Source organism: Ursus arctos, unplaced genomic scaffold (genome assembly GCF_023065955.2).
Source record: "Ursus arctos isolate Adak ecotype North America unplaced genomic scaffold, UrsArc2.0 scaffold_28, whole genome shotgun sequence".
NCBI lineage: Eukaryota > Metazoa > Chordata > Mammalia > Carnivora > Ursidae > Ursus > Ursus arctos.
The window spans coordinates 13,377,871-13,403,590 of record NW_026622963.1 but is presented as its reverse complement, the minus strand read 5'-3'; the positions used below and the strand labels follow the sequence as shown (position 1 = coordinate 13,403,590).

The following is a 25,720-nucleotide window of genomic DNA, read 5'->3' as shown; positions in this document are numbered from 1 at the left end:
GATGCTGCAGGGTTGAGTAGCACCAACAGAAACAGAGTTAAAGTGGCCAGAACATCAGTGGAGAACGGTCCGCGATCCCTCTGTTCTGAGACAGAGGCTGAGATTCGGCCACTGCTGCTCTGACTCTCAGAAGAGGCACAGCAAACTGCCAGGGAAAGCCGCCAGAGAACAAAAGCCTGGAAATACTGGCTCACAGTGTGCCCATCCCAATCCCCCCTCACAGGGGACACAGAGACTCTACCCAAACAGGGTTACCTGAGTATTGGCGCGGCAGGCCCCTCCCCCAGAAGGAAGGCTGAAAAATCAAGAACCCCACATCTCTAATATCCCTATAAAACAAGGGTGCACGGCCTGGGTCCCAATCAATAATTTGGGCTCTGGACAACCCTGCACCCTCTCCTCATCAGAATGACGAGAAGGAGAAATTCCCCCCCCCCCAGCAAAGAAAAGACAATGAGTCTGTGGCCTCTGCAACAGAACTAATGGATATGGATATAACAAAATTATCAGAAATGGAATTCAGAGTAACAATGGTCAAGATGATGTGTAGACTTGAAAATAGTATTAATGAAAATGTCAGTGAGAATATAGAATCTCTAAGGGCGGAAATGAGAGTGAATCTGGCAGAAATTAAAAATTCTATGAGCCAAATGCAGGCAAAACTAGAGGCTCTGACGGCCAGGGTGAATGAGGCAGAAGAACGTATCAGTGAACTGGAGGATGGGTTAGTAGAAGAAAAAGCTAAAAGAGAATCTGGACTCAAAAAAATCCATGCTCAGGAATGTAAGTTACAGGAGATTACTGACTCAATGAAACGTTCCATGTCAGAATCATCGGCATCCCCGAGGGGGTGGAGAAAAACAGAGGTCTAGAAGAGATATTTGAACAAATTGTAAATGAAAACTTCCCTAATCTGGCAAAGGAAACAAACATTCGTGTCCAAGAGGCAGAGAAGACCCCTCCCAAGCTCAACCACGACAAACCTACGCCACGTCACAGTATAGTGCAATTCGCAAATATTAGATCCAAGGATACAGTATTGAAAGCGGCCAGGGCAAAGAAATTTCTCATGTACCAAGGCAAAGGTATCAAAATTACATCAGACCTGTCTACACAGACCTGGAATGAGAGAAAGGGTTGGCGGGGGGGGAATTTTTAAAGCTCTTTCAGAGAAAAACATGCAGCCAAGGATCCTTTATCCAGCAAGGCAGTCATTCAGAATTGATGGAGAAATAAAGACCTTCCAGAATCGCCAGTCATTGACCAATTTCATGACCAGAAAACCAGCCCTACAGGAGATATTAAGGGGGGTTCTATAAAAGTAAAAAGGCCCCAAGAGTGATACAGAACAGAAAGTCACAATCAATAGAAACAAAGACTTTACAGGAACATGGCATCATTAAAATCATATCTCTCAATAATCAGTCTCAATATAAATGACTTAAATGCTCCCATAAAATGTCACAGGGCTGCAGATTGGATAAAAAGACATGACCCATCCATTTGCTGTCTACAAGAGACTCATTTTGAACCTAAAGATACATCCAGACTGAAAGTGAAGGGATGGAATACCATCTTTCACACCAATGGACCTCAAAAGAAAGCTGGGGTAGCAATTCTCATATCAGACAGATTGGATTTTACTAAAGACTATAGTTAGAGACACAGAGGGGCACTATAATATTCTTAAAGGATGTATCCAACAAGTGGATATGACAATTATAAATATATATGCCCCCACCCGGGGAGCAGCAAGATACACAAGCCAACTCTTAACCAGAATAAAGAGACATATAGATAAAAATACATTAATAGTAGGGGACCTCAACACTCCACTATCAGAAATAGACAGAACACCCATGCAAAAAATCGACAAAGAAACAAAGGCTTTGAATGCCATACTCAACGAGTTGGACCTTCTAATTTTATTGGACCATTCTATTCTAATGCACATGGACCATTCTAATCTAATGCCCATGGAACATTCTCAAGAATAGACCATGTTCTGGGACACAAAACAGGTCTCAACCGATACCAAAAGACTGAAAATATTCCCTGCATATTCCCAGACCACAATGCTTTGAAATTGAACTCAACCACAAGGAAAAATTTGGAAGAAACTCAAACACTTGGAAACTAAGAACCGTCCTGCTCAAGAATGATTGGATAAACCAGGAAATCAAAAATCAATTTAAACAATTTATGGAGACCAACGAGAATGGAAACACAATGGTCCAAAATCTATGGGACACTGCAAAGGCAGTCCTAAGGGGAAAATACATAGCCATCCAAGCCTCACTCAAAAGAATAGAAAAATCTAAAATGCAGTTTTTATATTCTCACCTCAAGAAGCTGGAACAGCAACAGAGGAACAGGCCAAATCCGCGCACGAGAAAGCAGTTGATCAAGATTAGAGCAGAGATCAATGAATTAGAAACCAGGAGCACAGTAGAGCAGATCAATAGAACTAGATGCTGGATAAAATTGACAAACCACTGAAAAGACTTATCCAAAAGAATAGAGAAAGGACCCATATTAATAAAATTATGAATGACAAGGGAGAGGTCACAACCAACGCCAATGAAATTGGATGGATTATTAGAAACTTTTATCAATAGCTTTATGCCAATAAATTAAGCAATCTGGAAGAGATGGAGGCCTTCCTGGAAACCTATAAACTACCAAGATTGAAACAGGAAGAAATTGATTTTTTAAACAGGCCAATTAATTATGAAGAAATTGAGTCAGTGATAAACAACATTCCAAATAACAAAACTCCAGGGCCGGACGGTTTTCCTGGGGAATTCTACCAAACATTCAAAGAAGAAATAATACCTATTCTCCGAAAGCTATTTCAAAAAAATAGAAACAGAAGGAAAGCTACCAAACTCATTCTATGAGGCCGATATTACCTTGATCCCCAAACCAGGCAAAGACCCCATCAAAAAGGAGAATTACAGACCGATTTCCCTAATGAATATGGATGCCAAAATCCTCAAGAAGATGCTGGCTAATAGAATCCAACAGTACATTAAAAGGATTATCCATCATGACCAAGTGGGATTCATAACTGGGATGCAAGCGTGGTTCAACATTCGCAAATCGATCGGGGTCTTAGATTTTATCCAGAAAGAAAAATTCAGAAATCATATGATTCTCTCAATAGATGCAGAAAAAGCATTTGACAAAATACAGCATCCTTTCCTGATTAAAACCCTTCAGAGTGTAGGGATAGAGGGTACATTCCTCAATCTCATAAAAACCATCCATGAAAAGCCTGCAGCAAATATCATTCTCAATGGGGAAAAGCTGGAAGCCTTTCCCTTAAGATCAGGAACACGACAAGGATGCCCACTCTCGCCATTATTATTCAACATAGTACTAGAAGTCCTTGCAACAGCAATCAGACAACAAAAAGGGATACAAGGTATGTAAATCAGCAAAGAAGAAGTCAAAATGTCTCTCTTCACAGTTGACATGATATTCTATATGGAAAACCCAAAAGACTCTACTCCCAAACTACTAGAAGTAATAGAGCAATTCGGTAATGGAGTCTGCTAGACAAAGTCTGCCAGATGCAACTAGAAGCAATATGTTCTGTGAATCACAATACTAACTTCTCACCAATAAGAAAAGCCTTGCAGACAAAGGGATATGAATCAAGGGCAGAGCCATTGGCCACAGCTATAATTTAAATTTCAGCCTTGCAAAATACAATAACTAAAATTAGGAAGGCTTGACTTGGAGGTTTCCATTGAAAAATGGCACTGTGGTATGTACATTGTGTTGTGAGATCTAGCATCTCACCTCTCTCCAAATGCACTTCCAATTTCTGGAAATTAGAGCCCCCTGGAAGAGTAAAGGTGTTCTCTATTCATCTGTTTTGAATTTCATTTCACAGTTAATTTTAAACCAAATGCTTTTTGAGCCCCTAGATTAAATATGAAAGGACCCAGGGCAATGACACATGATCTTACACAAAAGCTGCATCATTTTGCTTCAATTAGATAAAGTGAGTGAAAAGGAAAGAAAAGCCTCCTTGTTTCCAGAAGAAAGGAACCTGTGGTGGCAGTCCTTCCTAAAACCTAATTCCAGGCATTGGGTGAAGGGCACATGGGGGAAAAGTATTATTTCCTTTATATTGTGAAATGTTTGTCATTAAGTTTGTGTCACACTGTTTCAATATGATTTTATACAGTATAAGGGCATAAAAGCCTTAGCTGTGATAATGGAATTTTTAGAATGCTGCTTTGGGAAATCTCCTATTAGAGATGCAAAGTTCAAGAATTAGGAAGATTGGTACAGTTTTGTTCTTTGGGGCTTTCAACAAGAGCTACTTTACAAGGATGAGAAATACAACTCCAAAACTTCAGGTAAGAACATGCCAATCAGGATTATCTGTAGGGCAGGAAGTTTAAATAACCTAAGGAGTCCATAGTCTCTCATGCTTCCTCCTTAGGTTATGGACTCTGAGAAACAAACTGAGGGCTTCAGAGGGGAGGGGGTGGGGGAATGGGATAGGCTGGTGATGGGTAGTAAGGAGTGCACGTATTGCATGGTGCACTGGGTGTTATATGCAACTAATGAATCATTGAACTTTATGTCAAAAACCAGGGACGTACTATATGGTGACTAACATAATAAAAAATATTATTATAAAAATAATAATAACAATAATAAAAAAGTGGACAAATAAATAAATAAATAAATAACCTAAGGAATTTCCTGAAATTATTTCATCCCACCAAGCTGTTCAAAAGCCAAAGGGAACCCTAGCTGATGTTTCATTCCCACACAGTCACGCAGGGGTCAAAGGTGTATGGTGCCCTACTTCCAGGAGCCAGGTTAGACAAGACCCACAGTAGGACTTTGGTACCTAGTCAAATACCTGAAGACACTCTGGAAACATTTTTGTGTAATAAATATTTATTGAGCACTTACTCTGTGCAAAATGCTGTATGAGACACCAGGAACCAACACAGAACAAAACTGCAGACAACACACAACTCACACGATGAGTGAACTAGATGGCAGAAAAGAAAGTGGTAAGTATGACACAGCTACAGCAGAGCAGGCCTAGAGGGATCAAGGAGGGTACAGCATGTAAGGAGAGTAGCTGGCAGCAGCAGAGAGGGAGAGCACATGCACAGATCTGCAGGCCACCCCAAGACTCCCTCTCCCGAGTGGAGGTGCAGATGGCAGCAGCATGCCCTGAGGACTCCTGCCTATGGAGTCTAGAGACCTCAGGTTCTAGGAAAATAGCTCTACCCCAAGATTTAAGACAACTTCTAGTCCTCACCTAAAGCAAATTCTACCCCTAGAATAGACTTCTACAGTCAATCCTAGGAATGCTACAATGTTGACTCTGCTTCTAGAAAGCCCACAGGTCTGGGTATACATCCAACTCTCTGCTCATAATGCGCAGATACCCCAATGGGATTCTGGAAGCACAAGAGTTTCAGAAACACACGTCAAGCATACCATTTTCCTAACACCTCTGCAACATCCTCCACCTTTTTTTTTTTTGGTAGTCCATGTTTTATTTATTGTTGTATTTTTTTAATTTAAATTCAATTAGCCAAGGTATAGTACACCATTGTGTCTTTTTTAAAGATTTTATTTATTTATTTATTTATTTATTTATTTATTTATTTATTTATTAGAAAGAGAGAACAAGCGGGGAGGTGGTGCAGAGGGAGAGGGAGAAGGAGTTTCCCTGCTGAGCAGGGAGCCCAATGCAGGGCTCTATCCCAGGACCCTGGGATCATGACCTGAGCTAAAGGCAGCTGCCTAGCCGACTGAGCCATCCAAGCGCCCCCCATTGGTTTTTGATATAATGTTCAGTGATTCATCAGCTCAGTATAACACCCAGCACTCATCACATTACATGATCCTCCACCTTCTATATCAAATTACAGACAGAACAAAACTGCAGTTTTGGAGTTTCACAAGTTATTGCTTGGCCTAAGTATATACAGTTTCTATTTACAAGTTACATTAGTGTTGTAAAACGGGGAAAATCCTATCACTTCAAGCCAATGGAATATTCACCAAAATAGACCATAAACCTGGGGTATAAATTTTTTTTCAACAAATAGTAAAGAACTGAAGTCATAGAGAGTAAGTTCTCTGACCACAAGTGAATCAAACTTTAATTCAGTAACAGAAAATCAAGAAAATCTCCAAGCATTTGGAAATTTAAAAACACACTTCTAAATAATCTATGGGTCAAAGAGGGAGTTTCAAAGGAAGATATTTTAGAAATAAAATAAAAACAGAACTAAATGAAATTGAAAATACAACCTATCAGAATTTGTAGGATGCAGCCAAAGAAGTGCTGAGAGGGAAGGTTATACCAATAAGTACTCACATTAGAAAAGAAAGATTTTTTCCAGGTATTCAAGGATGGTCCAAAATTCTAAAATATGTCAGTAGAATCTACCATATCAAACAGCTAAGGAAGGAAATCAACTAACACAAAAAAGTCACTGCAAAAATTCAATACCCAATTATGGCAAAAACTCTCAGCATACCAGGAAAAGAAAGCAATTTACTCAATCTCATAAACAGCATCCACGAAACCTAGAGCTAACATCATACTTAATGGTGAAAAACTGAATGCTTTCCCTTGAACATCAGAAACAGACAAAGAAAGAATGATTACCCAACATTTGCAGCAACATGGACGGGACTGGAGGAGTTTGTGCTAAGTAAAATAAGCCAAGCAGAGAAAGACAATTACTGTATGGTTTCACTCATTTATGGAAAATAAGAAATAGCAGGAAGATTGGTAGGAGAAGGAAGAGAAGAATGAAGGGGGGGTAAACAGAAGGGGGAATGAACCACGAAAGACTATGGACTCTGGGAAACAAACTGAGGGCTTCAGAGGGGCCGGGGGTGGAGGACTGTGATAAGCTGGTGATGGGTATTAAGGAGGGCACATATCACATGGAGCACTGGGTGTTATATGCAAACAATGAATCATGGAACACTACATCAAAAACTAAGGATGTACTGTATGGTGACTAACATAACATAATAAAAAATTAAAAAAAAAAAAAAAGGATATCCACTCTCACTACTCCGGTTTCCACCAGCAATAAAGCATGAAAATTAAAAGCATATAGATTTGAAAAGAAAAAAAACTGTTCCTATTGCAAGTGACATGATTATATACATAGAAAATCCCACAGAATCTACAAAAAACCTCCAAGAACTATTAAGTAAAAATATTAGTATTGTTATTAACAATAAAGTAACAGAATACAAGATCAACATACAAAAATCAATTGCATTTATATGTAACAACAGTGAAAAAATGGAAATAAAATAAAAACACAATACCATTTACAATTGCCCCCCATAATAGAGGAAATACTTGGGTGTAAATTTAACAAAATATGTACACAATCTGTATGATGAAAAATAATAAAAGAAATCAAAGACCTAAATAAATGAAGAAACATAGAATGCTCATGGACTGGAAGGCCTTTCTAAAATATATATGGAAAGACAAAGGCCATAGAATAATCAATACAATTTCAAAAAATAAAAGTGGGAGGAATCATTCATCTCAGTGTCAGGACTGACAATATATCTGTAGTAATCAAGATACCATAGTACTGGTGGAAGAATACACACATAGATCAGCAAAACAGAATAGAGAATTTAAAAATATATCCACACAAATATGTCCAATTAATTTTTAACAAAGGAGCAAAAGCAATTCAAAAAACGGTGCTGGAGGTCCATAAATTTAAAAAATGGTCCACAGATTAAAAAATTAATCTCCCCTAAACCTCTCTTCTTAAACAATGGCTAACTCAAAATGGATCATAGACTCAAATGTAAAAAGTAAGACAATATAAATTTTAGGAAAAAACATAGGAAAAGATCTTTGGGATCTAGGTCTCGGCAAAGAGTTCTTAAACTTGACACCAAAAGCACAATCTATGAAAGAAAACATTTACAAACTGACCTAAGAGAAAGTATTTGAAAACTACGTAACCAACAAAACCCTTATATCTAGAATACTTAAAGAACATTTAAAACTCAACATTAAAACATCATTAAAAATGTTTTTAAAAAATATTTTTTTGTAAAGATTTTATTTATTTATTTGACAGGGACAGCCAGCAGAGAGGGAACACAAGCAGGGGGAGTGGGAGAGGAAGAAGCAGGCTTCTAGTGGAGGAGCCTGATGTGGGGCTCGGTCCCAGAACACTGGGATCACGCCCTGAGCCGAAGGCAGGCGCTTAACGACTGCGCCACCCAGGCGCCCCTAAAAAATATTTTTAAATGTTGATAGCAGCTTTATTATGATAGCCCAACACTGAAAAAAAATTATTTTAGCCTTTCAAAGGAGGAATGCTTAAACACATTATTACATTCATATCACAGAATATTATTCAGTAATAAAAAGTAACAAACAAGTGATGTATGCAACACTTTGGATGAGCCTCAAGGAAATCATGCTGAGTGAAAAAAGCCTATCTCAGAAGGACACATACTACATTATTCCGTTACAAAGCACCGGTGAAATAACCTAATTATAGAGAGGGAGGACAAATTATAGTTGCCAGGACTTAGGGATGATGGGGAAGGGGATGACTACACAGGGCTATCACAGGGACTCTGTGGTGATGGTACAGTTTGAGTATCTTTATTGAGTGGTGGTTACACAAGGCTATATCCATCAAATTGCATACAGCCACACATGCAAATACACACGCACGCATGCACGCGAGTGTATGTATATCCCCTGAAATCTAAAGAAGCTCTATGGATTGTACCAATGCCAATTGCTTGGTCTTAATATTATTAAATCATACTTGTATAACATGTTAATATTGAGGAAGGCTGAGGAAGTATGTACATTTCTTTGCAACCCTCTGTGAATCTGTAATTATTTCAAAACAATTAAAAAAAGGTTTTTAACAGATAATGTAGCCAGTACATTATAATATGGAGTAGCAGAGGAGTGATACCTTATCCTGATGGACACCAGTTCACCTGACTGACTTATACAGAGTCTGAAGGTGGAAGGTGGAGTTAAGATGGTAGGTGTAGAGGACCCTAAGTTTGGTCCCTCAAATATAGCTAGATAGTTATCAAATCATTCTGAACATCTGCAAAATCAATCAGAGATATGAGAAAAGAAAGAAATGCTGCAATTCTACATGTAAAAAAACTACCACTTTTTGGAAGATAGGAGGTGCAGAGACTTGAATCCAGGGTGATATATCTGAGGATACAGTGGAAGGGATGGAGCCTGCTTAAGGAGGCTATCATAAAGTATTTATAAGCAGCAGAGCACAAAATCAGAACTTTTAGAAGTCTGATACAGTGGGGGACATCCCTGACTTAAAGGTGCTCAGGTGGCAAAGTAGGGTGGAATCCCAGGTGAGACAGCATAGTCTCAGGATCACAGGGGTCACAAAAAGAACAGGGGTGCCTGAGTGCAGCAGGGTCCCCAGGCACAAGAGGGGAGAAACCTGCTGAAAACAGTGAGCCTAGGTGCAGGCTTTCTGCTCTGCTTGGCCATAAACTGTGAAACCCATATGTTGTTTTTTTATTCTTTAGTCATTCAGTATTAAATATTCAGTTATTTTCTTATTTTTCTACTCATTTTCATTCTTTTTAATTTTATTTCTATATATATTACATATTTTTTATTTTTTGTTTCCTTTCATTGTATTTTATTTTAATTCATCTCATTTTTGTGTATATATATGTTTTATATATACATATCTATATCTATATACACATACAAACAGGATGTAGTTTTCTGTTTTGTAATGTTTTGTTTCTTGTTTTGTTTTATTTTTTTTCTGGTTTGGGTTTGTTTTGTTGTGGTGGTGGTAGTGATGGTGGTGGTGGTGGTGGTGGTGGTTTTCTCTTTCTTTCTTATATTCTTTTCTGGACAAAATAACAAGACAGAGACAGTCATCCCAAAAGAAAGAACAGGAGGCAGTACTCACTGCCAGGGATTCAATCAATATGGATATAAGTAAGATGTTTAAACTAGAATTTAAAATGATCATAAAGACCTGGACTTGAAAAAAGCATAGGAGAGACTAGAGAATCTCTTATTGTAGAAATAAAACACCTAAAATCTAGTCAGGCTGAAATTAAAAATGATATTATCAGGACACAGTCCCAAATAAAGGCTCTAAAAAGTGAGGATGAATGAGGCAGAAGAGTCAGTGGTATAGAAGATAAAATGATGGAAAATAAGAAAGCTGAAAAGAAAAGAGAAAGAAAACTATTGGATTACAAAGGAACCCTTAGAGAACTCAGAGATTCTACAAAGTGAAATAATATCCAGATAATAGGGAATCCCAGAATATGAGGAGAGGGAGAGAGGGACAGAGGTTTATTTGAATGAATTATAGCTGAGAATTTCCTAATCAGGGGAAACAGGGATTCAAGTCTAGAAAGCACAGAGAATCCCCCTCAAAATCAATAAAAATAGGTCAACACCTCAACATATTACAGCGAAGCCTGCAAATTTCAAAGATAAAGAGAAAATCCTGAAAGCAGCTTGGGACAAGAGGTCCTTAACCTACAAGGGTAGAATCATAAGGCTGGCAGTACTCCTGTCCACAAAGACCTTATGCTATATTAAATGTGCTAAATGGGAAAAATATGCAGCCAAGAATACTTTATCTTTCCCCCCTTCCACCTCCCCTCCAGCAACCCTCAGTTTTTTCCCTATGGTTAAGTCTCTTATGTTTTATCTCCCTCTCTGATTTTGTCTTATTTTACTTTTCCTTCCCATCCCATATGTTCACCTGTTTTGTTTCTTAAATTCCACATATGAGTGAAATCATCTGATACTTATCTTTCTCTGACTTATTTTGCTTAGCATAATTCCCTCTAGTTCCAACCACATCATTGTAAATGGCAAGATTTCATTCTTTTTGACAGCTGAATAATATTCCATTGTCTATATATACAACTTCTTTCTTCTCTATTCATCTGTCAATGAACATCTGGGCTCTTTCCATAGTTTGGCTATTGTGGACATTGCTGCTATAAACATTAGGGTGCATGTGCCCCTCTGAATCACTATGTTTGTACCCTTTGGATAAATACCTAGTAGTGCAGTTGCTGGGTCATAGGGTAGCTCTATTTTTAACTTTTTGAGGAACCTCCATACTGTTTTCTAGAGTTGCTGCACCAGTTTACATTCCTACCAACAAGGTAAGAGGATTCCCCTTTCTCCACATCCTCACCAACATTTGTTGTTTCCTGAGTTGTTAATTTTATCCATTCTGACTGGCATGAGGTGGTGTCTCATTGTAGTTTTGATTTGTATTTCCCTGATGCCAAGTGATGTGGAGCATATTTTTAATGGATCTGTTGGCCATTTGCATGTCTTCTTTGGAGAAATGTCTGTTCATGTCTTCTGTCCATTTCTTGACTGGATTTTTTGTTTTTGGTGTGTTCAGTTTGATAAGTTCTTTATAGATTTTTGGATGCTAGCCCTTTATCTGATAAGACATTTGCAAATATCTTCTCCCACAGAATGGGATTTTTTATCTAGATGGCAGTAAAGACTTAACCTAGCAGGCCTGAAATTGCCATCATTAGAAGGGCCTTTAGAAAAGCCTGCTCAGGGGCTGGCTCTTGGCTGGCTTCTAGATACTTGGCTTTTGTTCCTTATGTTACAGAGTGATAAGTTTGTTCTGTAGGCTTAGAGCATTGCATTCTGCTGTACTAACATGCCTAAACTATTTGTATAAAAATGTGATTTACTGTTAACACCTGTTTTCTTTCTGGGAGGCTGGGACTTTGGTGGGTTGGTCAAAAACCTTGGCTGAGTCACAAACAGGCTGTCATCGGCAGAAACACTACTGCTGGAGGAAGAAGAATGTTCTATATGGCCCCTTCTGGGAAAGGAGACCTTTCAGAACTCTGCTCCTGGCCTCCTCCAGACTGCCTGATAAAGCTTTCCCCACTGCAGGTCATGGTAATAAACCACAGCCCAGTGAGTCTGTGAGTTCTTCTAGAAAATCACAGTGTGTAGGTGATCAAGGGAACCCTGAAATATGATAATATTGAGAGGAAAACAGAAAAAGAATGGAGAGAAAAAACTATTCTGGAATAAAGAATACATAAGAGATGTAACAACTAAACCAATGATTGGATCTTGCTGGAATTTGGGGCTCAACTTACTGGAGCAAACATTCCTCACCAGGTAGACTAGACAACCACAGGCAAACTTCTGGAACTTTCCTGGCCACTTCTGCTGCAGGCCATTTCCTTGACAACTCCAAGGCATTTCTCATACCTACCCTACACTCAAGAACAAATGCCTCTCCAGAATCATATCCTCTACTGACCTTCCAGGCTCAACCTATGGAGCCAAGATTCCCATCAATGTGTTGCTGTAAACTTGGTTTCATGATTAAATTAATAATGGACCAACCCACCCAGGCAATGTCTACACTTTTCTCGGTGCTATTAAAGATAGAGCCACACTTAGTTTCCCAGAAACATGGAATTTATACGACATAAGATCAGTTGTGAAAAGGCTCATTAGCTGAGTTGATAAACATAACAGATAATAATCCCTCCCCTCATGTAGCCCAAGGTCTCTCAAGTCCCTATAATATACACAATCCTATGAAACAAATAGGGGGCATTTTAATATGCATCTCAGAGATATTCAATGCTTATACCTTCAGTGTCACACTTCAAGTGAACAGCAGAGTAAGGGTGAGAAAATCATGTACATATTCAGTTTTCTCAGGTAAACTTTTGCTGGAGTCTGCTAAAACTCATCTTGCATGTGTCAGTTGCCAAGATTCAGCAAATAGTCCGGTATAGGTCAATTTCTACCTAGAATGATGGAAATCTTCTTTTTTAGGAAATATACCATTGCAATTTGATTAAGAAGCAGAACTGAGTCCATCCAGAGCACCTGCATGTTGAAAGACACTTACTTGTGAGCACAGATAAATCTTAGAGAACTGGCATGAAAGTTACCTCAAATATAATCAGCATGTAGACCCCAGCAAGGATGACCACAGCAATGGTCACTTGTGCTTCTATGCTTGCACGGAGGTACTGATGAGCCATCAAAAGAGGAACTGCCTGTGTCTGCTGGAAGGAGGCTCGAATGCTCACAGAAACAGTATCCCTGCAGAATGATGCAAAGATATTACCACTAGTAAGGAAAACCACACTCTATGACAACAATTAGTGCTTGCTTCCTGGGTGTCCCTTCTAACACAAGTCATCCTTGGCCACTACCAGAGCCCAAAATGACCTCAGGGTGATTTAGCCCAGTGTCTGACCTGGCAGATGAGGATCTCTGAGTGCATATGAGCCATGTAAGATGCAGACACAGCCTCTCTATGGCCAGGTCCATCTGATGTAGGCCCCTCAGCTTCATCTGGCTGTGTCTACCTTGTGGCAGGTGCCACTCCAACAATTAACAGGGAGCAAGGACTTTCATATTGGTTCTAGCCATTTAATTTTCTCTCTCCTCATTACACATTGACTGCTTTACCTGCTAACAAATAGCAAAGCCAACCATTCTCACATGTGGGAGATTCAAAAAAGGGCCATATGCAATCTGAAAACACGTAGACAGGTTGTCACAGATGGTGGGGGAAAGTACCTGGAATAAGAAGCATCCAAGTAATAAATAGTATGTGGCATGGGGAAACTAAAGCACTTTTCTAAAAGTTTAGTCAGTAACTATTCTGAGATGAACTGTGTCCCCAAAATATAGATGTTGACACCCTAACCCTCAAAACTACAGAATGTGACTATATTTGGAGATAGAGTCTTTATACAGGTGATTAAGTTAAAATGAGGTCACTAGTGTGGTCCCTAATCCAGTATGACTAGTGTCCTTTCAAGAAGGGATTGAGACACACGCGCGCACGCGCGCGCGCACACACACACACACACACACACACACAGAGAAAAGCCCACAGAAAAATACAGGGAGAAGAAGCCAAGGAGAGAGTACTCTGAAGAGAAAAATCCTGCTGAACCCTTGAGGAAATCAATTTCGACTGTTTAAGTAATACACTCTGTGATACTCGTTATGGCAGGCCTAGCGAACTCATACAGACATAATATGGAGTAGCATTAAAGAAAAAGAGAAAGAATCCTAAAATTTCGTGGAATTCCCCATTGTGGAGCTTCATAATATTAATGAAATTAAAGCATCAACTATAAAATACCATTTGCTTCAAAACAGACCCTACCTTTGGAGATGTGTCATAAAATAAGTTGCTGTGGCCAATGTCAAAGAGGTTGCAGCCTATGTTCTCCTCTAGGATTTTGATGGATTCCTGTCTCACATCGAGGTCTTTCATCCATTTGGAGTTTATCTTTGTGTATGGTGTGAGAGATTGGTCAAGTTTCATTCTTTTCCATGTAGCTGACCAATTTTTAGCACCATTTATTGAAGAGACTGTCTTTTTTCCACTGGATGTTTTTTCCTGCTTTGTCAAAGATTAGTTGCCCAAAGAGCTGAGGGTCCATTTCTGGGTTCTCTATTCTGTTCCATTGGTCTACGTGTCTGTTTTTGTGCCAGTAAAATGAACTTGTGGGACTTCATCAAGATAAAAAGCTTCTGCACAGCCAAGGAAACAGTCAAAAAAACTAAGAGGCAGCCCACAGAATGGGAGAAGATATTTGCAAATGACACTACAGATAAAAGATTAGTATCTAAGATCTACAAAGAACTTCTCAAACTCAATACACGGGAAACAAATAATCAAATCAAAAACTGGGCATAAGATATGAACAGACACTTTTCCAGTGAAGACATACAAATGGCTAACAGACACATGAAAAAATGTTCAAAATCATTAGCCATCAGGGAAATTCAAATCAAAACCACATTGAGATATCACCTTAAGCCAGTTAGAATGGCAAAAATGGACAAGGCAGGAAACAACAAATGTTGGAGAGGATGTGGAGAAAGGGGATCCCTCTTACACTGTTGGTGGGAATGCAAGTTGGTACAGCCACTTTGGAAAACAGTGTGGAGGTCCCTCAAAAAGTCAAAAATAGAGCTACCCTATGACCCAGCAATTGCACTACCGGGTATTTACCCCAAATATACAGACGTAGTGAAGAGAAGGGCCATATGCACCCCAATGTGCGTAGCAGCATTGTCCACAATAGCTAAATTGTGGAAGGAACCAAGATGCCCTTCAACAGATGATTGGATTAAGAAGATGTGGTCCATATATACAATGGAATATTACTCAGCCATTAAAAAGAACGATTTCACATTTGCAGTAACATGGACGGGACTGGAGGAGATATGCTAAGCGAAATACGTCAAGCAGAGAAAGACAATTATCATATGGTTTCACTCATTTACAGAACATAAGAAGTAGGAGGATCGGTAGGAGAAAAAAGGGAAGAAGAAAAGGGTAGTAAACAGAAGGGGGAATTAACCATGAGAGACTATGGACTCTGGGAAACAAACTGAGGGCTTCAGAGGGGAGGGGGGTGGGGTAATGGGATAGGCCGGTGATGGGTATTAAGGAGGGCACGTATTGCATGGTGCACTGGGTGTTATACGTAAGTAATCAATCATGGAACTTTACATCAAAAACTAGGGATGTACTATATGGTGACTAACATAATATAATAAAAAATTATTATAAAAAATAATTTTTAAAAATGGACCCTGCAAACAATCCTCATTTCCTGATACTCGTGGTTATGACACCCTCCTACATCCTTCATGTTCATAGTCTATACAGTCAGATCATCCCATCCAAACCACATAACTGATCTGGCTATTTGTGCCAAAAATTGGAGTCCCACAGGTCAAACTTATTAAGTGAAAATGTTCCAGGAGATCTTCCCCCAAGATCCTTGATCACCTGAGACCCACCTGCTCAGTATCTCAAAGGTCCTGCTCACCACCAAGCGCTCACTTCTTCTCGGATTTAAAAATACTGTCCAATTCTGAGTGACCTGTAAAAATTGAAATGTAATATCTGAGTAAGGCTTTGAACCTGAACTGTCACCTGGGATTCAGCACTATTCAGTGTAAGTGTTAGTTTAGAATAAGAAAAGAAGAAAAAGAGGAACAGCAAGGACTTTGTACACAGCTCCCACATCCCTGACACTAGAGCATATCCAAGCTGTGCAGAACTGGAAATTTCCACAACATAGAGGGCTTTAACCAAAAATAAATAAATAAATAAATAAAAATACAGAAGTATAAATACAGAATTAGTATAAAAGGTACAAAGGTATAGAAGTATGATTTATTATGAGAAAAATAAATCACTGCACTTTATACAAGACTTGGGATCTTCTGAGCCCTCTGAGGCAATTCACAAGAAATGCCTTCTCGGACCTGCTTCCTGCTTGCAAACTGGAGGCAGAAAACTCTCCACACCCACGTCATAGGAGCCCATGGGAGGTAGGACCAAAGGATGAAGCTTCCTTTGCTGCAGGCAAATCCACCCTACATGTTCCTGTCCTAAACAGGGCAGTGAAGAAACCAGCTGAGGGGAGCCAGATGTAAGCAGAGAGGGAGAGGCTAGCTGGGGTAGCCAAAGGGCCCGGGAAACTTCAACGGGAGGACAGGAGCTTTGCTGTCCACAAACCATAAAGTAAATGAAAATAGGAACTCTGGAATTGGTCAAAGCATAAATGAGAGTTCATAAGTTCTCTTAAAACACTTCAGTATTTGTAAAGAGTACATCAGAAAAAAAATCCATTAAGAAAGATCTCTTGTGTTCTTCATGTTTCTGAGCTGGATTTGTGTGTGAGCACTAGAGCAGAGTAGAGCCCCACGGGCAGGCAGCTATGTCAGCGGCTGCAAAAGGTCACATCTTCCTCCACACAAGGCCCCCACACAGAGCAGGCAGATATGTGCCCACCTCGCCTTTACTGAGAAGGCCTTGCCAGTCAGCTGTACATTGTACATGAGGAAGCGAAGTTTACAGCCTAAGACCACGGCCAAGGCAACCGGTTTAGAACACTGGTACACAGACCATCACCCATGAAACTGCAACCTCATTCAGAATGAGGCCTTTGCTCTGTGGACTCTGCTTTGCATGGCAGGAAAATGCGAGGGGTGCAGTAACCCATCATATGCCCCTTTTTGGATGACAACATTGTGCACCAGCACTGTTTCCTTCTATTGATTATAATAGGGAAAACCCACAAACTTCATACACAAGTCACCATGATAATCCTGGGGACTCAAGGCCAGAACTTGGGGTACAGGTCAGGATGCAAAGAGACAGGCCAGGCTTGTCTGGGCTCTGGGCCATGGTTGCAACACCACTGTTGGCTCTCCTTGCCTTCAAAGGACAGGAGCTATAGGTTTTGTCTAGGAGACACTAAGCACAAGAGCCTAAAACTTTAGAAGCAGAAGCTTTGGGAAACTATGAAAGTCTAGCCAGGTGTCCCCAAGCCCAAGGGAACTATGGTGTTGAAGTACCTTCTATACTATGAGGTAAAGCCCAGATTTAGTTATGCTTTAACAACAGAAAACTACTTTCAAATATATAATGTTTCCCTGAATTGCCCAGTGAAATCATCTGAATAAAAAAACTTGCAAGCTTGATTTTACTAAAATGCAAGAGTTTTATAATTGTCTTAGACAAAAGGAGAAAGGAGTCAAAGACAAAGCAAATGCTAGGGCTTGTCCAATATTGGTGCTGTTGCTTTATGGCTTCCCATCAAACCCATTCAAAAGGAAACTCAATTTATAAAGAGATGAAATGAGTTTTTACAATTCCTTTCAAATAACTTATAAGTAACCTGCTGTGGCCGCCGTCGCCTGGAGCCTGGAACATCAGCCTGGGTCACCTCCACCACCACATGTTCTTCTCTCCCGGTATGACTTGGGCCACCGGCCACCAGGGCCCCTGCCAGATCCACCTGGAGCAGTGTGGAGTCCACGTGGCTGGTGAGGTTTGAAGCTGAGGTAAAGTCAAGGTGAACCACAAAGCAAGGAAAAGAAGCCTGAAGTCCCCTCACCACTCACCCAGTGAACATCCTCCTTAGAAGGTGCACAAAGAAATATCTATCCAGGCCATTTCCTCCAACTGTACTGCAGCCCTTGACCACTTCTTATCTCCTTAGCACCTCACTCCTGATACACAGTTAGTTTTGCAATGTCTGATCGTGTGTGTTTCAAATCCTCTGTTTTAATCTCCCCATCCTACCATGATCTCTGCTTGCACTTTTTGCAGCAGCGTAAAACTCCTGCCCAAGTTCCTGGACCCATGGTGAGCTAGTAGACAGGATGGCTGCATGAATGAACAGATACACTGATCCACATGCATGTCCAAATCCTTAGGTGCCAGGTCTCTATTTTTAGAATGAGAAATCACAAAGAGAGTTGAAAATAAGAATTCTGAAGTCAGCTAAATAAGTGACAGGCAGTTGAAAGGAGAGAAATTTCTTCAAAGTGTATGAAGGGCTCTTGATCAGGGAAAAATTATCAGGTAAAGAGGCTTCCCCCCCCATGGCACTTAAGCCCCATTGTAGGCTTCCCCTTACCATCTACATCCTGCATTTGGGTGTTGCACAAGCATAGGAACCTGTGCTATTCAGCCCTTCTCTCTGCTCTGGGCCAACTCTTGCCTCTGCTGCAAGGTTCTGGGGGTCATGACATGGATTTTACACAGTGGCTAGCCCACTCATTTTGATCCAGAAGAGAAAACTGCTGTAGGTGGAAAAATGAACCTCAGAAGAGTCTGTGCTTTGTATGACGTCTCAATAGTCTTAGCAGCAGCTCACTGGTTGTAAGAGAATTCAGGAGCCAGTTCCTTTACTGTTCCTTAAAACCCTAAAAGAAACAGGTTTAGGGAACAGACTTAAGGAAAAGGCAGAACTTCACTGTTTCCAGAGCGCACACAAGATTTACTTTGAGTATCAAGGGCCAGTGAATGGTTAATCTTTTTTCATTACCTATTTCCTCCAGCAAAATGTACTGGTTTAAAAACCCAATGGTACAAAAAAAAAAAACATCCTGGTAAAGAAAGCATTTTACCAGCACTGTTGTACATATGATAGCCCAGAACGAACAGCAGTCGGCAGCACTTGGTTGGAAAGCCTCTCCACACACTTATGCTGCTACTTGGGTTCCATCAAGAACAAATGGAAAACGGAAGTCACGCATGAGGCAAGATGTACCAAGAAAAGGCCCGAAGAGACACTGCTACTTCTGCCAAAATTACTCGTGTCCTGGTCTTTCCCCAGGGCAAACACAAGATACAGGGTGGGCAGAAATATTTCTGTTCAAAAGGATTCTAGAGACCTTGCAGAAACCCAGGAGATGGAACACCACCACCTAGAGGCTAACACTGGAAAAGCAGAGGCTTCACCCTCAGATTTAATGAATGTTTGTGGAGCATTTATTGCGTTCCAAGAAATAAATGAATAAAACAAGACCTTTGTCCTGGGGGCTAGGGAGCATCTCATGCCCTGTTGGGGAGACAACCACGTAACAAAGCACCCTATGATTAAGCAACTAAATGGCGTGCATACAAAATCACATAGACACAAGACTACATGTACTCCCACCCTTCCTTTTCTCTGTCTTTCTAGATGCCCACGATGCACTTAGGATTCAAAGCCCACTGGGGTGTTGTGGTGTCAGCTGTGACTTCCAGATCCCAGCAAACAGGAGGCTCTAACTGAGCCTCACCCTTGCAGGCAGCTTCAATCCTTGCCTTCCAGCCATGTTGAACTGTCTGCCATGCTCCTAACACATAGTCCCCTGCGTTTGCCTCAAATGCCTTCCCCAAATCTGAAGAACTTCTACCAGCTTTTGAATTCTCACTCAAGCTCTCCTCTCCTTAAATCTTTCCTTGTCATCCATGACTCCAGAGGATCCTCTGGCTTCCTCCAGTTTTCCTCTGCAGATTGAGTTCACGCCGCACAGCAGTTTGGTTTAGATTTTTCTCCCCAACTGGTCTCACTCCTCAAGAGGAATAACTGCATTTTATTCATTTTGCTACTTCTCTAGAAACTAATGTAGTTCTCACCACATTAGATGCCCCAACAAATACTTGTTTTACCAATAATATTTGTTTATAGCATCATCCTTGAAGTCCTCCAAACCTAGACCAAAGTCCCCGCCAGATGGGGGCATGAAGTCAGAGAGAAATCGCCTCCTTCTTCTAGCTGCATCAAAGTAGTCTCCTGCCTTTACCACTACCCCAATCAGAGCCATCTTTCAAGAGCTAATTTGACTTGCCTTCCATGAACCTTCTTCCCACCCTGTGAGCCCCCTAGACGTCCCTCCTCTGAGTTCCTGGTTAATCATCTTCCTGTTGTACCTCTAACGAGTGTGACCATTGACTCTGCTGTGGCTGTCCCAGTGTGAGCGGCCTATGTGCAGTGGGGAGAAAGACACATGAACAAAGCACTTCTGAACAGCAGGCAGTGTGCTGCTACAGGGCATGGAACAAATCCATGAGAGCCTGAAAAGGGGCCTTCGTCTCCACCTAAACTGTAGAGTCCTCTTGGGCTTACCTTTCAGTATGCTACAGAACCTATCAAATGCCAGGTTCAGTTAACACTGGCCAGGACTCCCTCCTTAATCAAACTTAAGTCCTCTGAGCCCTCTTCTTGATTACGCTTCAACCTTGGCCTGGTGAGCCCAGTTTATCAAGAATCTCTTCACTCAAATGAAGAGCAGGTAAATGGCGGGGGAGGGGAAGGGGGGTTAAAGAGAGGGGGAAATGAGCCACAAGAGACTATGGACTCTGGGAAACAAGCTGAGGGTTTCAAAGGGGATAGGAGTGGGGGATTGGCATAGGCCAGTGATGGGTATTAAGGAGGGCATGTATTGCATAGAACACTGGCTGTTTCATGCAAACAATGAATCATGGAACACTACATCAAACGTATTGCATGGTGCACTGGGTGTTATACGCAACTAATGAATCATCAAACTTTACATCAAAAATAAATAAATAAATAAATTTTAAAAAAAGATGTGGTCCATATATACAACGGAATATTACTCAGCCATCAAAAAGAACGATTTCTCAACATTTGCTGCAACATGGACGGGACTGAAGGAGATAATGCTAAGCAAAATAAGTCGAGCAGAAAAAGACAATTATCATATGGTTTCACTCATTTATGGAACATAAGAAGTTGGAAGATTGGTAGGGGAAGAAAGGGAAAAAGAAAGGGGGGTAAACAGAAAGGGGAATGAACCATGAGAGACTATGGACTCTGGGAAACAAACTGAGGGCTTCAGAGGGGTGGGGGTGGGGGATTGGGATAGGCTGGTAATGGGTATTAAGGAGGGCACGTGTTGCATGGTGCACAGGGTGCTATACGCAAGTAATGAATCATGGAACATTACATCAAAAACTAGGGATGCACTGTATGGTGACTAACATATCATAATAAAAAAATTCACACAATTCCAATAAAAAAATAAATATAAAGAAATAAAGAAGAATCCCTTCACTCATTTTTGTTTGTTTGTTTTTGTTTGTTTCTGTTTTTGTTTTTAGAATTCCTTCACCCTTGATGCCCAGCCAAGTTCCCCTTGGTAATTCTCCATCCTCTTCCTCACTCTTCTGCAGATTCCCAGTTTACCCTGTTGTATTTGGAGTTGAGTTCAATCTCTCCCTTATTGCAATAGTCTTGAATAAAGTCTTCCTTATCTGTTTAACTGATACAATTTTTCTTTGACATAACTTTTGCTTAGTTGAATGGAGGTAAGAAAGTGGAGTTCCTTTAGACCCAACTTCTTGACAAAAATGGGAGCAATGTCATTTGATAAAGTGTGAAACTTTAAAAATTGATCAATTCATAAAAATAATCTACCTAGTGCCAATGTATTTTCTCCAGCACTCGGGACCAAATGGATGAATGATTGCCCTTAATTTATAAAGTGGTGCTGGCTAATAGAATTCTCTGCAGTGACAGAAATGTTTTTATCTGTTCTTTCTGATATGGTAGCCACTAATCACATGTGGTTATTAAGCACTTGAAATGTGGCGAGTGTGAATGAGGAAGTGAAACTTTAATGTTATTTACTTCACCAATATAAATTTAATTTAAAGAGCCACAGGTGACTGACTAGTGGCTATCATAGTGGACATCATAATTATGAGATTACTACCTAAGGAGTTTAGGATGTAAGAGAGGAAGAACGGGAGGGGACAAAATCCTTTAATATGTATGGTGTTTTCTTTATGTACTTTGAAAGCCCAGGGCCAGTATGAAGGGTGTGATGGGAAATGGACCGTATGTCAAGAAACAAAGAAAAAAGATTGGAAGGAAGGGAGGGAGAAAAAGGGAGGGAGGGAAGGGAGGAAGGTCAGTGAGCAAGCCTAATTACCCTGCTTATATATAACCTGGCTTGCTGACCATTATTCACCTGTCTAATGACCTAGGAGCCTTGAACAGGTCTTTCCCATAATAAGCACAGAGAACAATTCAGGGACAATGAAACTCAGGTGCTTGCAATCACAGCCACTTCCTGTTTCACAAAGCTTCTAAAATAAACCCTGCAATTACTGAGGTGACAAAGCCCGACTATTACAAAGAAAACATCATAGGGGAAAAGGTAGCTCTGTTACTCTCCAGTTAAAGGATAGTGAGGCTTTCTCCAAAAGCACTTTCCACCAAAACACACACCCCTAAGGTCTGGCCAGAGGTCAAGAAGGAAGAACAGTGGGGCTCTTCACTCATGAGGACAACAACGAGAACACCACTTTCAAAACCAGGCCTTTCAAAACCAGGCCTGAATCACTTCTTGCCCCAGACCTGTACATAACACCCCTTTGCTGAGAATCAGCTTCAGAGGTCCGAATGCTGGTGCAGAGGCTAGCCTCCCCTGACTCTGTCCCCACTTTTTGTAGACACCAGCAGCAGGAGGCTCTCTGGGGGCATCTGAGGGGTACCTCTGACCTCTGATCTCTCCTTTCACAAACCCCCACAGCAAGTTCTCAGACTAGGGACCTGGGAGAGGGTCTGTGAGCTTCCAGAAAAGTGCAGAAAAATCTACTGAGAAAAATGTACATTTTCTAAGGAGCCCATGGGAAGCTTAAATCAGCCTTAATACGGTTAATGGTTGACAGAGAGTCTCTCTTTGGCCAAACTTTAGTTATGCTCCTTTGAGCTCTCTAAGACTAAGCTCTGACTTTAGGGCTTCTGTGTTCATCTCTGCATAGTCCAGTTTTAGCAAGAATCCTGCTAGGTTAATTTAGTCAGAATCTTCATTCTCCAAATCTAATCACACTCAATATCTGATCAGGTTCCTCATCCCCCTCCAATCCCAGGTGATGTCTGGTCACTCTGGCCTCCTTCAACAAGGATTCTGTGAGGTCAGTTTGGCCAGAATCTTCTCTTATCCATGATGTTTCCTCTTAGTAGTTTTTCATCCACTGCCCCCCACCCTGCTCCTTGGCTTTCAAGTCCCACTTTTGAAGCTCAATCTCTCTGCCCCACTGTAAGACCTCACTGCTGTGGTCTCCACAACTATCACCAAGTTCCTGAATAAGGTGTGACTTGCCATCTTTAACAAGTGTCACTGAATACTTTTTTTCTTTAACACATCCACAGACATATAAGAACCACTCTGCAGCATCCTACCCTCTCACACAGCTCTCTCCATCTCTTCCACTTCTCTTTCTCTCTTCATCCAAATGCACATGTGGCTCAGAGAATAGAAGAGAGACCTCCTGGTTATCCTTGTTGCTGAGAAAAAACATTTGTCTACCAGCCACTAGGATGGGCCTGAGTTCCTTCAAGTCCCAGGAAAGGGCTTGTGACTTGGGCTGCTCTAGAAGGAAGACTGCACAATGCTGTGGAATAAAAGTGACACAGTACAGTTCTCAGTGGAATGAATAGACTTATTTGTCATTATCTGATTTTTATCCTGTTATTATCCTTACTTGTTATGCTTACTTAGGATTTCTGCTGACTGATAAGGTTCATACAGGAGTTGCCACAATACAGTAATCACCCAGTAACCTGCAAATATTTCCTCCTCCCTGTCTGGTTCTCACTGAAGACTTTCTGGATAGGACCCCTCCAAGCTCTTGGCTCAGCCTGGACAGTAGGTTATGATCATTTACAGTGAGGTCACAAGAAGGGAAGGCAGGATCCATCTCCTAGGGTCATCATGAAGCCAGGCCTCCACACGGACACTTGCTTTGAGAAGGCCCCAGAGGAAGCTGAGGAAAGCAGGAGGATGTTTTAGTGTTTTTAACCCATGGAGATGAGCTAGAAGTAAGGCATAAGAATGGGAAACAAAGCTCATTAAAATCATGTTGCTGGTACCCTGTGTGTGGACAGTGGCTCAGCTGAGTGAGAAGATGTCCTGGGAAGACACAGGGGTCTCCCCAAAACAACCAGAGGAAATAAGAATATGCCAAAGACTGCAAGGAAAACTACAAAATTTTCTAAAATTTCAGTTCACCCAAGCTTATTAGTTGAAGATATTAAAGAAAAAAAAATCTGTGAAAGATTTAATTCCTTTTCAAAAGGCAATAATCAGAAAAAAAGGTAATAATCAGAAATACTTGAGCAGGACACAGCTGCCTCCTTTTCTCCCTTCTCCTCCATTTGTTTCCTCTTCCTCCCCACTCTTTTCTCCTCCTAGCCCTCCTTTCCTCCCCAGGTTGCTTTCCAAGATGCTTCCTCTTCCAGGACTGGGAGCTTTAGGGACTTTCATGCTTGACTATCCTCATCCAAATGTCTATTCAAGAGAGGCTCTGGGCTCTGGACTTTCAGTTTCAGCTGGGATACGTAGAGAGCTAGAAACACACCACTCCTACTCTCACAACCGGAAAAGGCTGGACAGATGTTACGTTAATGACTTATTCTGTCAAGAATGAAGTTTCAACAGACGAATGGATAAAGAAGATGTGGTCCACATATACAGTGCAATATTACTCAGCTAGCAGAAAGAATGATTACCCAACATTTGCATCAACATGGATGGGACTGGAGGGGATTATGCTAAGTGAAATAAGTCAAGCAGAGAAAGACAATTATCATATGGTTTCACTCATTTGTGGAACATAAGGAATAACAGGGAGATTGTTAGGAGAAGGAAGGGAAAAATGAGGGGAGGAGTAGACAGAGGGGGAAATGAACCACGAGAGACCATGGATTCCAGGAAACAAACTAAGGGTTTTAGAGGGGAAGGGGGTGGGAGGGGGAATGAGTTAGCCCAGTGATGGGTATTAAGGAGGGCACGTATTGCATGGAGCACTGGGTGTTATACGCAAACAATGAATCATGGAACACTACATCAAAAACTAATGATGTACTGTTTGGTGACTAACACATCATAATAAAAAAATTCTATTTCCTTTATAGAAAAAAAAAGAATGAGGTTACATCATAAACATCTAACTTGAAATCTAGAGTGAGACAGGTGACTGCGAGGAGGAATAGGGCCAAGTGTTTGCTTCCCTGAGACAGGTGCTACCACCACACACAGAAGCAGGCAAGATTAAATCAGAAAATTTTTAAACTGCTCAAGGTCAAGTGTGGGCTAGCGTGATAGTAGGGAGACGCTGGGAGCCTCAGAACTGGGGTGTTCTTATCTTCTAATAGGCTTTTGTTCCAGGAACCCTAACAGGTACTCACAAAGAAGATGGAGAAATTGAGGAGACTCATGAAAAAAACCTCAGTTTGCTAGGGAAACGTATCAAATCTGGTAGTCTAAGGGCACAGTGGAGCCCTGGCAGCTGAGAGTGGTGGGTGAGAGGGGAGAGTAACT

General features: G+C 40.9%; 1 protein-coding gene across 4 annotated transcripts in view; it reads right to left on the bottom strand.

The window, feature by feature from the left end:
* The window catches only part of OCA2 (OCA2 melanosomal transmembrane protein), a 442,347-nt gene that overhangs the window by 305,689 nt on the left and 110,938 nt on the right, over positions 1-25,720 (bottom strand). For all 4 annotated transcript variants that reach the window (XM_048221311.2, XM_026510290.4, XM_057303788.1 and 1 more), the window contains 3 exons: positions 17,770-17,930; positions 15,881-15,963; positions 12,994-13,147 (listed from right to left, as the gene is read on the bottom strand). In XM_048221311.2, the coding sequence (XP_048077268.1) occupies positions 12,994-13,147; positions 15,881-15,963; positions 17,770-17,930 (398 nt within the window). The remainder of the gene's footprint in view (positions 1-12,993; positions 13,148-15,880; positions 15,964-17,769; positions 17,931-25,720) is intronic.